The following is a 13,357-nucleotide window of genomic DNA, read 5'->3' as shown; positions in this document are numbered from 1 at the left end:
CTATAAAACCCATTTAAATAAAGAGAAGGTGCTATGCACTTTTTCCGTGTGCCAGTAGCAATATTTATTGTTTTTCCAAATGGAATAAACCGGCTAAAGCCGGCAACAAATGGCTTTCTAATAGCTTTTTGCCAGCAGCAGCGGCAAATCCATCAGACAGCTTGAAACAGAAATGGAAAACGTTCTTGGGCATGCAGTCTTGTCCTTCTGTTATTTATCCTGTCATAAGTTCTGCTTACAAATTGTAAAACAATGAAAATGAGAATACACTCGACGTCCTGCAAATATATTAAAAACACAGCAGCATCAACTGGCAACAAGTGAAACCGCACTCAAGCGGGAGCGGTGGTGCAGTGGCAACACCACAACGTGTGCATCCTGTTGCTCCTCCGTTGTCTTCTTGTGCGTTCGTGTGTGTGTGTGAAATTACATGAATTAAGTGTGCTCGTGGCTGGTTTCCATTGTTAAGGCCCAGGACACAGGGCCAGAGGGGGGTGAGAAGAGCGAGCGCCTCTGAGCTAAGAGCTAAAATGCATGCACAAAACACATGCTTTAACATGTGCTCATCCTGCCACACACTAGCACACACAAGCTCCAGCACCCACTAACACACAGGCAGCACAAAAGATTGAGTGCGGAAGTGCATAGCTATAAAAATGTCCATTTATTTAGTTATCATTGCGCTTGTTGCTGTCGCCCATTGTTGCTTTGGCTGCCTTTCTTTCGTGTGTCTGCACAGGGAGAAATTATTTAATTTTGCACATCTTGACATTTCTTAGGACACCCCTATATTTCAAATGGTCAGTTATTTTAAAAATTAACATTTAACATACATTTCAAACTTCAAATATTAAATCAAATTTTATTAAGTTTGGTCCACTTACACGAAGCTTTAAACCGGGCCACTCGGTGTTTTAATTATTTTCTAGCAGACTCACAGGACTAAGAAACTGCTTTTTGTTTCTCAGTGCGTGTGTGTGGTTTCTTACATACCGCTCCCCAGGTCCGGAACATACATATATAAATATATACCTCTTATACCACACACAGCAACGATCATTGTGGAGTTTTTGCTGGCTCTTACAATTGAAATAAAATTTACTTGTGACTTTCGTAGCTTGTTGGCTCGGTTAGCCGGTCGGTTGGTTGGTTGGTTGGTTGGATTCTGGAATATAAGAGGGGATTGTCTCCTAGCTGGTTTTTCGTCGTCTGTCGTCTGTTTGCCAAATGAATTTAACTAACTTTGTAAAGTTAATGGGGTTTGCTGTTTGAATTGCTCTCCGAACTTCCCCCAGTACCGTGCGTGTGTTTTATTATTTTATGGGATTCCCAGTTGACTTTTCACTTGCGCCACATTTCTCTATTTGGCTTGTTCCATTATGTACTTGATTTAATTACCAAAACACATCGATTGAGCAAGTTTTTGTCCGGTCCTACGAGCACTCTGCCAAGTGTGGCGCATAATTGCAGCATAATGGATTTTGTTGCCACAATACCTCCTGCCGCATGCCGCATGCAGCAGCCGCTCCTTCTTCCCTTCAATGGTGATTCAGTGTCTGGTGAATTTTTTGCAAGAGTGCAGTGCAACAACAAGAGTCGGTTTCTCCCTTTTGTCTCTGATGACACAAAACGGTTTGTTTGCGGCCACACACAGGGCTTCCCCTTTGTTTACATGCAAATGCATTTAATTCGAGTTTAAATACCCAAATATAAACTTCTGCCAAACAAACGCAACCGCACGGAGAATTCCAGGCAACAGGGAGTTAAGCCGCTTGCTTGCCCGGAACTTAACCCTTGTGTGTTGTGCGGTGCTCTGCCACTGCCTTTGATTTATATTTACAAATTGCATCCATTCTGTCAGCAGTTCAGGGCTTATCGTTCAAAGTAAACAGAAATGTTGGCAAACGTATTAATTGCTTAAAAATTGTTTCTTTTCTGTCCTGGCGTTCTTGTTGCCGGATTTCTGCAGCGTAAACCACAGGGCACCGCACAGCCACCACCTCCGGGGAAACTTTAAGCCACTGAGCCGGGAAAATCCGATCAGCAGAGTGCTGTTGCAGCTAAAGTTACAAGTCCTGCTCTTGCGCCGGTTGGCAGCTGCTGCACTGCTAATAAAGCTTAGATTGCTGATTAAACGCTCCGAAGAGCTCAGCCCAGAGCGAAGTATAAAAGTTGAATACCCATACGCCTCGTTGCACAGCCGAGATGGAGAGATGTCGATAAGTCGAACGTTAAGCGTATTATTACTGGGGTGCCAATAGATTTAGATAAACTCGCCCGCTTTCCAGGGAGCCAGGCAAGCAGCCAGCGTGTAATTGACGGTCAGAGACTCGACGGGCAATCAGCCAAATGGCAGGCTAAAATGTTATGTAATAACCTTTGAATTTCCAAGTAGCTCTAAGCAGACAGCGGACAGACAGAAGCACCGTCAGTGACAGTTAAAAGAGCTAGAAGCTGCACTACAAACAAAGGCACCAGACCAGAAACTCTAAAGAGTTATAAGGATGCTACTTGGGCTTGTCACAAGTTATTAAACGTTGTATTCATGTGATCAAACCTATTGCTACTGTTATACTCTTCAGGCCAAATCCTTTTATTAAAATATCATCCTTGTCTTTCTTAAATTTAAAATAGATGTCAGTTTTAAAAATGTAAGAGAACGATGAACGGGGAAGCACAAACTTCCAATAAGTTTGATCAGTGTATCCAACTGGCAAGCGAATGGCAAACGTCAACCGTCAAATGCCAAACGGTTGCTTTTGTTATGTTAATGGCAACACGTAAGGACACGTAACAACGATTTCGACATAAGGTGGGAGCAAAGGCGCTGCGGGCCAGGCTTGGGTGGCGAATTTAGCACTTCAAAGGGTCTCGGGGAGTAGCCGAAGGCATGACGAGGCTGCGGTTCGCTGCATGCGTACATTTGAGAGCTGTTTGCATATCAAATAATAAAAGTGACAAACTCAGCTCAGGAGCTGTGGACAAACAAAGCACTTCAAACGCGGGAGTCTAGTCGAAAAACAACAGAAAGCGGCCCAACAAAAAGGCCGAAAGCACGGAAAACTTTTCCCAAAACCCTTTCGGGTGACAGCCAGTCAAACATTTTATTAGTTCTGACAGCGCTTTGTTCGCTTTGGCTTCGCCTAGGCGAAGACCCAATTGAATGGGCCCAAAGGCTCTCTGGGGCATGCTCTTTAGGCACTTGACACATGCCGCTTAGTCTGTCAAGCATTCAATACCGTCCTATGCCCACCTCGGCCGGAAATCGCCTTGCCGACCCACATTCGATTGCCTTGCTTTGGGGGCTGGGATTAGGTTGCCTTTGCATAACAATAAAAGAAAACTTAATCAGTCTGAAAATTGTCTGGGAAAACAGCCCTAACGTCCAAACACTCGCAAATATGCCGCGTAATCCGCTTATGTAATTGTAATGGCGTGATAAAAATTTATATCATTGCCGAAAATACTGTCGAAACGTGTTTAATTGAATTTTTATGCGTTTAGAGATCCGGCGTATTACTGCGTGATGTTCCCTCTTTGTGTACTTTGGGTTCATTGTTACTACATACGAGTATGCGTGGAATAATTTCATAAAATTTGATGCGCTACATTTTGTGGCAGAAATGCAATTTGATAAAGTGCCCAAAACACGACAAATTAAATCTAATGTGCAAATAATTTCAATAAATTTTTCATAATCGCAACAAATTGCTTCACCAGCGAAACGCGCAATATGACAGGCTTTCGAGGGAATGTGATTAAATAGACGCCATCGCTTTCAATTCGAATATCCGTTTGGCTTTTGACACCGACGATAATGGATACAGGGAAGGAAGGGGAAATTAGAAGGCCGTTTCAACTTTATAGACTCCCAGGCTAATATGCCACCGCCATCCGCATAATTCTTCATCTAGAATATGCTCAAACACACGACTAATGGGCCGCCGGGGAATCGGCTTCGCTGTCTGCATACGTTAGTGTCGCGAAGCCACAAAAAAGCGAAAAACTTTCGGAGGAAAATTCAGGCGATAATAAATTATTATCAAGTCTGTCGGTCGGAGCTGGGAATTCGAATAAAGATTGAGGCTGCTGGGCTGTGCGCACTTTGCATGGCAACCGGGTAACCGGCAGCTCAGCAGCTCGGCAGCTGCTGCTCATACGCCCCGTTGCACGCCGAGTTATGCTGGTGACTGGAGAAGGACGGGGCATGCCTGGCACTCAATATACTCCACTGCCAATACCTGCAGATGTGTATGTCGATGTCTGCTGCTGCTGGCCTCGCCTGCAATTGTTGCCCCGGATTCCTAGCAAAAACGAAATTGTTCGGTGTTTGGCATAAGTCAAGTCCGCCGGATAACTGGAAACCAAGGCAGTCAGTCAGGCAACCAGTCGTCTGTGTAAAATGGATTTACTGCCAACTGTTGAACTGTGTGCTCTGTCCTGCGAGCTCCTCCTTGGGCACCACTATTTACTACCTGCATTTCCATTGCTACTTTTGTAACTTGTTAGCGCTGCGCTCGCTTCGCTACGCTCCGAGAAGCTGGCATGGCCCACACTTTTATAGCCGCTGTTGCTTCCTAAGTTCTTACACTGGGAGAAAGCTTAAAGGATTGCTTTGTATTCTCTCCAGTTTGTCATTTGCGGAAGATTTAGAAATTTAATTTCTTAAAAATGGAGAAGTGAGAAAAGAAATAGAAAAGGGAATTTTGCAAAGTGTACCTTCCCTTTTTTGTGCACGTTTGTGTGGCTGAAAGTAGTTGAAAATTTACTTTGCGCATTATTCGATTTGTTGTCTTGGGCAGGGCTGCACTTTACATTGTTTGCTTTGGGGTCGCCTTCGCCAGTAGCATTGCCATTGCCCTTTGGCCACCAACTCGACCGGCAACTATTTTTTATGCTTGATGGCAATTTGCGCCCTTCTCTAAATTTGCGCTGATTGGCTGCACATTGGGTGGGTTTCGGGGAGGTTGACTGAAATAAGTCACCCAGGGCCAATGGACCGACCCTCAGCCAGCTGTCAAAGCAAAGTCCCTGCCCAGAAAAAAGCCAAACAGATTTCTTAAAGTCATCTGGCAGTCTTAATGCAGTCCAGCAGATGGGTCTCAGTCCACCTTATATTGCATAGTTTGCGGCGTAAGTAAAGCCATAAAATGCAATTCAATAACGCGCCCGCCACCACCAAAAAGTTCCACGCCAGCACACCTTGTCTGACAGCTGTAAAACCCACGGCCTTAAAACGGAATGCGGCCAAGAAAGCCAAGCCGGCCGAGCCAGCGGAGGAGCTGCAGCGCTCGAATTGAAACTCGTAAAAAATAGCAGAGAAAACTTATTGAGCCAGTTATGAGTTTCGTACATGATACTAACGGCGTGGCCCGTGGCAATAATGCGAGTGGCTGGGCGGTGGATAAAAATGCATGGAGAGAAAAGGATAGTGACCGAAGCTATCTCGTGTGCATGTTATGGCTTTTTGGTGGGGTGTAAAAGTTTTCCGCGGCCATCAACCGCTTGGATCTCTCCAAATACAAGCAGCCACCGAGAAAAGGAAAACTCACTTACTTTGAGATAAGAGATAGTCTCGGAATAAAGGTATCCTAGAGTTCTTACAAATTCATTTGAATTCAGTGACACTATCGTGGAAATAGGGACAAAAAACTATTTATTGTTCGTATTTTAAGTGAGCAATTTTAAGCCAGGGAAATGGCCCACAGTTTCTCGAGCAACAACAGAGTGCTTTAGTTTTAGTTGGCCCGCTCATCATTCGTGCCGCTACACTTATATAACTAACATGGTAGTCGACGACCTTTTGCTAATGCTCCTGTTCCTAGTATTCCCCCAAATATATTTTTATAATACTCAACTTTTACCATCCGCAGGTGTATACGGCGATGTGCAACGTGTAAAGATTCTGTACAACAAGAAGGACTCGGCACTCATACAGATGGCGGAGCCCCAGCAAGCCTATTTGGGTAAGTCAAGCAGACTCACTTTCACCCCACTAACCGACGAACACACCTACTATCTACAACGCACTCTCACCTGCACCCAGCCCCAGCCCCAGCCCAGCCACATCGAAACACCACGAAATGAAAGTAATGAAAAATCTGAGTGTCGATCCATAAGCTGAGGACCGGGGCGAAAAAAGAGCAACTGCAATTTGCAGCTTGTTTAAAATGAAAATTCCGGCAACATGAAATTCCAAACGGCGCATTCCTTTGGCAACCGTAACCATCGCTGCCGTTGGTTGTGCAGCTGCAAATGCAGCAAACAAAATGTATTAATAATAAAAATTGTTAAAGCGAAAGAGACGGCAACAGGGCAAAGAGAGAGAAATGGCTGGCCGTGCGCATAAATGGAATTTTATAAGCGCTTTATTACCAGTCCGCCCGGACAGCAGCAACACCTGGTCGAGATCCAGTTCTCACCCGCCAGGCAACAAAGGCTCCTCTTGCTCAGCGGGACATGCCAATCATTTCATTGCATTTATTTGTGTGCACTTTGCCATTGTCAGGCTGCCCGCCTTGCCGGCGGCCAAGGACTACCCCATCCGGAGCCCCATCCAATCCGACCCCCTGCACGCATTAAACGAAATGAAAATTGTCGCGCATTGCGACGCGTTAAGAGCAACCAACCGACGTGCCAAATTCCACTTTATTACAAAAACAGGAGCGGCGGCACAGGCAAAGCGATCGAAGCGTTGACAGCGCTGACAGCGACACCTTTTTCCATTTCGATTTGGTTTTATTCCATTTAACACGCCAACTATCCTGCGAGCCCCTCCCAGTCTACGTTTACCGCCCTGTTTTACTACGGTCAGCTCTCATTGTTCCCACACAGCGGTGCGTCCGTCGCTGTCTTTCATTTGTGTTATTTATTCATTGGAAAAATAACTCAAAAGCTGCCAAAGTGCTGCGGCCCTGCAGGGAGGCGCTTAATTGAAAAGGACCTCAATGGGAAAATTCCTGGCTGTTGTCCTTGCCTTTGAGCTCGTAAGGAAACTGCAGTGGGTGCTGTGCATATGCAAATTTATCCACATTTTAAGCCTTGCTCTAAAGGCTTTGTACATAAATTTGTTTGTGCGAAGGCACAGGTACTTCATATTTGTGCGGAGTTCTTACGACAGACAAGTTCCACAATCCCTATATTTATTAAAGGCTAATTCCTGACTACGGCCAGTATAAGCCGTATATTTTATTAGCTCTTTACGTCCGGTGAATGGAGATGAAATGTGATGGAGATGGAAATCATGCTGAATGCCATCAGGGCGTTAATCGTTTGCACATGTAATTTATCAATTATATTTTCCGTCACGATTCCATGCCATTCGCAGAGGTAGCGCCTGCTGCTGTTCTTAATAAAGTTTAAATGAATTTAATCTGTTCCATAAATGCAAAGTGAGATCGCTACGGAAATTGCCTGCAAATTGCGCGCCTGAAAAAGCGTAAGCTGCGGCATAATGAATGCCATCGACTGTTTATTGATTTAAATAAAATAAAAATAAAATAAGTGTATGCCAGCCCAGCAGACACACAGGTGCACAAATATGCAATGCCCCGAGGGTATCCGCGAACCCACAAACCAAATATCCGCAGTCGCATCCGCACATCCGTCCCTCGACCGCCAACTATTTTCGCCAGCTTGTCGCCGCTTTCCCTTCGTGGAAATATGCTTTGTGCTGCAGTCAATTAATTTTTTAATTATAATTATGTAAACATACATATTTCCAGAATTCGGTGCCGCTTTGGCGTGCGGTGCGCCTTGCATTCTTCAGCGCGCAGCTTTGTAGCATTCCCGCTTTGAGATTTTCCTACTTAATTAATTGGGTTAAGCCAGGAGGGAAGTGGGGAAAAGGAGCAGAAGAGCTAATCAGCAGGAACGCTTCAAAATGCATGGCCCAATTTCAGTTAATTTTCCTTTGTGCTCATTTGCCGGCAGCATCAGCAGCATCAGCAGCTGTCCGAATTCGTTTCGTCAACGTAATGCTGCGTTAATTGAATTCGTCCAAAAATTGACAGCATTTCGGGGACCACAAAACTCCACCACTGGCTGCAGTTGATAAAACTATTGTGCCGATTTCACGCAAATAAACCGACGAAACCAAAGCCAGTCAACTGTGTGACCAAACAAGCAAATTATTGTCCCAAACTAGGAAGTAGGCATCCTTTCCGTCCTCCACAGCCCATTCCGTGTCCCCGCTCAAACACAGAAATGCGAGCCAACGGCCCCGGGCAAGTGAAAATATTAATGGGCATGCTGCAGCATATAGACTACTAATGTGCCGCAAGGGCAGCCAAATGGCAAACACTTCCGCTGCTGCCCTTGGCTATGTTTCAACCCATTTACACTATGGGAAAAATGTATTTGTTCCAAAAGAAAGACATTTTATTTGACATCTAAATAAAATCAGTCGCATTGAGGTTTCCTTTTAAGCTCTATCCAGTTTGGAAATGCTATGAACAATTATTTTTCACAATGAGTTTCCATTTTTTTGCCAAGTGTATCCACCTACCTGTACACCAGATAGCAAGAACAGGTCTGAAATGGAACCAGAGCTTGGGACGGGAGTGCGCACTTATGCACTCATAAAATATTAACAAATTCATTCGTTACTTTGCCCAAAACTCTCGCCAACAAACAAAGACGATTACCAAACAAGGAGCAGGAAGCAGCAGCTGCCCGGGGTCACCCAACTCACCCTGTGCATACGAAAGTGTCTCGCAAGGTGGTGTGCGTTATGGCGAGGACCACATACAAAATACGGCTACAATTGTTCACTCAGCATACGAATTACAGCGTAAAGGCGCAAAAAATTTGCAAGTGGAAGGACGGGGGGAAAGGCGATGAGAATCAAAACGGAGCGGACACTGAACAACTCGACACAAATAACTACGACAGCAATCAGGAGGCAGGAAGGGGAGAAAAGAAAACGAAATGAAGAAAAACACACCATGAAAAAACAATAAGCTGCCACCACCCACAGCTGCGCCTACGTGGTGGGCAGTTCTAGGTGTTTGGGTACCAGGGATGTTAGAATGGAGCATTTGTTAGATAGTAGCTGGGCGGGATTAAGTTTTGCACAACTTATTGCCAACTATGGGCAGACACACACGCAAATGCGGCCAAATTTATTGGCGCACTCCCAGCTGTCGACTGGGGAACATCCCACTTCCCTCTTTTGTTCGCAAATAAATTTGCTGTTTGCCGTACAAATTACTACAAAATATTTTGCATAAGCGCTCGCATAAAGGCATTTGCAATAAAAGCAAACAAACACTCACTCGCACACTCACATGAACTGGCCGCATTTCTTAGCCATTTGTGTTACGGTCGATTACGCATACGCCATGTGTGCGTGTGCTTTGAAATACAGAAGTCGAGTTCGGTGAAAGTTTCCTTCGACCTGGGTTGACAATGCTAAGTGACTGTTTGAATGACTTGGCGCCCGGCCCTCTGTGGGCCACTATTAATTACGGAGATGGGAGAAGACTGGGCAGAGGATGTTTTGCATAGTTTGTGAGCCAGAGATAATAAAGTGTCTGGCCGTGCGGCCGTAGATCATAGTCAAGGAATTGCTGGACATTAATCGTTCAAATCATGAAAGTTACAACTAACTTGTAGTTTACCGGTAAGGGGTAGTGAACCATCCGTTGCTCCGGATGCGGGCTCACCTGAGCCACAGTTGCCCCATCTTCGCTTCTTCCGCTTCTGGGCAAACATTTTCTGAGTGGGGTTGGTCCCAAGTGTATGGTGTTTAAAAGTCTTAAACCCAGAACTTCATGCATAAAACAAGGGCAGACCCTCAAAGCCTCATCGCCGAGTCATTTTACTTACTGTTCGTGCTCCTCATTTCCTGTTTCTTGCTGCTTGTTTTTGTTAGTTAATAATGATTTGTTGTTGCCGCTGATGTTGGTCAGCAGCCTTAGCCTCGTAATTAAAAGTTTAAGATACTTTTTGAGCCCGGTCCCAGGGCCAGCTGCAGCCCTTCAGAAGTGGTAGGCAAAGTTAGGGCTCGTCCCTGTTCTTTTTCGAAAAGTGTCCCTCCTGCACATTAATCTTTATTACAAGTGTTTTGTCATACAGAACGTCGAGTACAGAAAAAATGGATGTTTAGGGCATATGAGCTGAGGCTGGCTTTGTCACTGCTGGCGCCCCTTTTATTTTACAATTTATTACATTCCTGCGCCTTTGGTTTTTTTTGAAAATCACTTAATCCATTAGGCAAACAATAAACGGCTGAGTAAGCATATTGCTTCACAATAAAACAGAGGAGCAGTGATAAAGTGTGATATAATTTATTAATGGAATACATGAGAGTTGGGAAAAGTTCGTATTTTCCGTAGGCACTGGCCCTGGCCTAAGCCGTTGAATGACTTGGCAGGAACTGAAATTAAATAAATCGTAATCGAACCTGAAATCGAAATGGAAATGGAAATTGAATTGTACCTAAGTACAGCTCTCCGTTGCACATGCATTCCGTCTGAGCCGCAGGTGTTATGACAGTCGAGAATATGAGAAATAAGGCACAGCCCGTTGCAACTTTCCGAGGGGAGGCGACAGAAGACGCAACGAAGATGGCGAACTTTATACTTTTAATACTTTTACGGCCAAACAAGCATTTCAGTTCAAATAAATCTCCAAAGGCAGACGACATTGATAAAGTTGCAGTTACATTGCTGAATGTAAATATTTGCCTGCACTTATTGCTGACTTTGTTCGCCTTCGACAGCTACCGACTAGGGTCCTTGGCTACACTGAAGGAGAAAGGGTCGTCCTACAATGTTATTGAAATTAAATTGTGAAGTGGAAGCATAATCAGGAAGAGATTTTCCTGGCCCTATCCTCTTTGGGTATTCATAAATAAAATTAATAATAATTTTTATATCCGCTTCTCTTTCTGGGGCTCAGGGACAAACACTTTTCACAAATACAATTATTGACATGCAACTACCTACACACTTCTCACCCTTATCATTATATTTATCTAGCAAACGAAAAACTTTTCCTCGTGTACCCATTTTAATGTGTAACTTTCTGGTCCACAGCCATGTCTCACCTTGATAAATTACGTTTATGGGGCAAGCCGATACGTGTGATGGCCAGCAAACACCAGGCCGTACAGCTGCCAAAGGAGGGACAGCCAGACGCGGGTCTCACACGTGACTACTCGCAGAATCCGTTGCACCGCTTCAAGAAGCCAGGCAGCAAGAACTACCAGAACATCTATCCGCCGTCAGCGACACTGCATTTAAGCAACATTCCGTAAGTATTCAACAGACTATGGCCTCTCACCTTCTCTGCCTTAAGGGGGGGCAGGCAAACGAGCAGGCTTAGTTGGTGGCGTTTCATGGATGCTGGGGGATGGCTCGGTTCGACACGACAAGGCAATTACAATTACCGCCATGAGCAGCAAAAACCCCGCGTGGCAGCCTCGTCTGCCAAATATGACAAAGCACCCCGCCGGGCGGGATTCTTACGTCGGAAGGAAGACGGTGTCTGCCCTCCGCTGTGCGAATTTATGAGTCGAGCCAATAGCCCCTCAGGCAGAGCACCCTTGGAGCGCCTGCCAGGAGGTATCAATGAACCAGCCACACAGCGGGTACTGCCTCGCACCCACGCTTCCTGAAATCGATGACTCTTATTCTAAGCCCAACTCATACCTTTTCTCCCACCCCACAGCTCGTCCTGCTCTGAGGATGACATCAAAGAAGCCTTCACCTCAAACACCTTCGAAGTCAAAGCATTCAAATTTTTCCCGTAAGTAATGGCGGCCCAAACAATTGCCAGTTTTTTCTTACTGTATGATAATGATACTAATGACAAACGTTTTTGGTGATACAGGAAGGACCGCAAAATGGCGCTGCTGCAGCTGTCGTCCGTAGAGGAGGCCGTTCTAGCACTGATTAAGATGCACAACCACCAACTGTCTGAGTCGAACCATCTGCGCGTTAGCTTCTCCAAGTCCAACATCTAGAATTCGATCCGAAGTCAGGTTTACTGAACCTGACTGGGTGCCTTCGGCGGGTACAGCTATATGCAACAACACCTACAGGTCTATTGGCAGCAACAGATACAAACTATACTCCGTAGTACAAGACGAATGCACGCTAACTTTTACTGAGAAGGCAGATGCCAGAAGCACCACCCACCCAATCAAACACAACCAGCGGCAACAATCGATGCATGAGCTATACCAATTTTAATCAGAGCAACTCACTCTAGGAATTGTTTCTGTTTTATACCCCACCCCTACGGTGGCACAGGACAAAAACAAAAGAGGGATCTTACTATATTGATAAACAAAAAGTCAACTAAAAAATAAATAAAACTTGAAATTAACCCAAAAACATACAATTTCAACTTATGACACATGCAGACAACAAAACAAAAAAAAAAAGCAAACAAAACAAACCCACTAAACAATCAGCAACGTCGTAACATAAGCTTAAATTTAAATATATAGTTCTTAAGGAAATTGCATTGCATAACAAAAACAAAACTAAAAGAACACAAAACATATATATTTAATAGAGAAGAGAAGAAATGTACGTTTAAAGGCAAGAGAGGAGTATCTTATCTTAGAAATATTTTAATTGCACTTTACTGTGTTTTGGTTTTAAAAAACGACAGAAAGTTAAGAACAAACTGAAGAGAGAAATTATGTTAAAATGAATGAAGGCAAAGTTTTATTATGTACATGATGCTGTTATTAAATTTTGAATTAACGCAACCTTACTTCAATTTTATACAAGTATGCAACTTTGATTAAAACAACAGCATACGCGTAGCTCGTAAATGTTTTAATTTTGCTAGATTAAGGAAGTATTTAGAGAGACAGTCCCAAATAGCTTACCGAATCCCAAGCCCATTGAAGTGAAGTGAGGCGATTTGAAATAACGTTAAATGAAGTTTAAGAAGAATGTATTAAATTTAATAAACCTAAATAAATGGAGAACTTGGACATTGCGAAGATATATCTTTGGCACGTCCGTTTGTTTAGAATAACGGGAGAATAATAATTTTAAAGGCAGTTAAATCAACGCGTACGTAAACCATTTGTGTGTATGTATTGTAAATGTTGTTAAGCTAGCGCAAATTATACACAAACGATCAAATATACATATGAATAAGTATGTATTGAACAAACCATGAAACAGGAAATTAAACAAATTTTAAGCTAAAAGTATAATCTTAAAGAAGAAATCAAAACAGAAGGTAAATGTATTTAATCATAGACATACTGATAACGAAAGACATATACATGTTTTAGCAACTAAACTGAATGATTTTTTGATAATTTTACAAGGACCTCAAAACGGACAACACCCAAGAACAACACACACACGCGATACACACACTGTAA

The 13,357-nt window shown here is 43.8% G+C and overlaps 1 protein-coding gene across 8 annotated transcripts in view; it reads left to right on the top strand.

The window, feature by feature from the left end:
* Window positions 1–12,061, top strand: part of LOC108109355 (polypyrimidine tract-binding protein 1) — a 133,890-nt gene extending 121,829 nt beyond the window's left edge. For all 8 annotated transcript variants that reach the window (XM_017217819.2, XM_017217817.2, XM_017217818.2 and 5 more), the window contains 4 exons: window positions 5,874–5,966; window positions 11,040–11,256; window positions 11,674–11,751; window positions 11,836–12,061. In XM_017217819.2, coding sequence (XP_017073308.1) covers window positions 5,874–5,966; window positions 11,040–11,256; window positions 11,674–11,751; window positions 11,836–11,968 — 521 coding nt within the window. In that variant the 3' untranslated portion in view covers window positions 11,969–12,061. The remainder of the gene's footprint in view (window positions 1–5,873; window positions 5,967–11,039; window positions 11,257–11,673; window positions 11,752–11,835) is intronic.
* The last annotated feature ends 1,296 nt before the right edge of the window (window positions 12,062–13,357 follow it).

The sequence above is a fragment of the Drosophila eugracilis genome, unplaced genomic scaffold (genome assembly GCF_018153835.1).
Source record: "Drosophila eugracilis isolate 14026-0451.02 unplaced genomic scaffold, ASM1815383v1 contig_1101, whole genome shotgun sequence".
Taxonomy (NCBI): domain Eukaryota; kingdom Metazoa; phylum Arthropoda; class Insecta; order Diptera; family Drosophilidae; genus Drosophila; species Drosophila eugracilis.
Note: the sequence above shows the minus strand (reverse complement) of the source record. Positions and strands in the feature narration are given on the sequence as shown.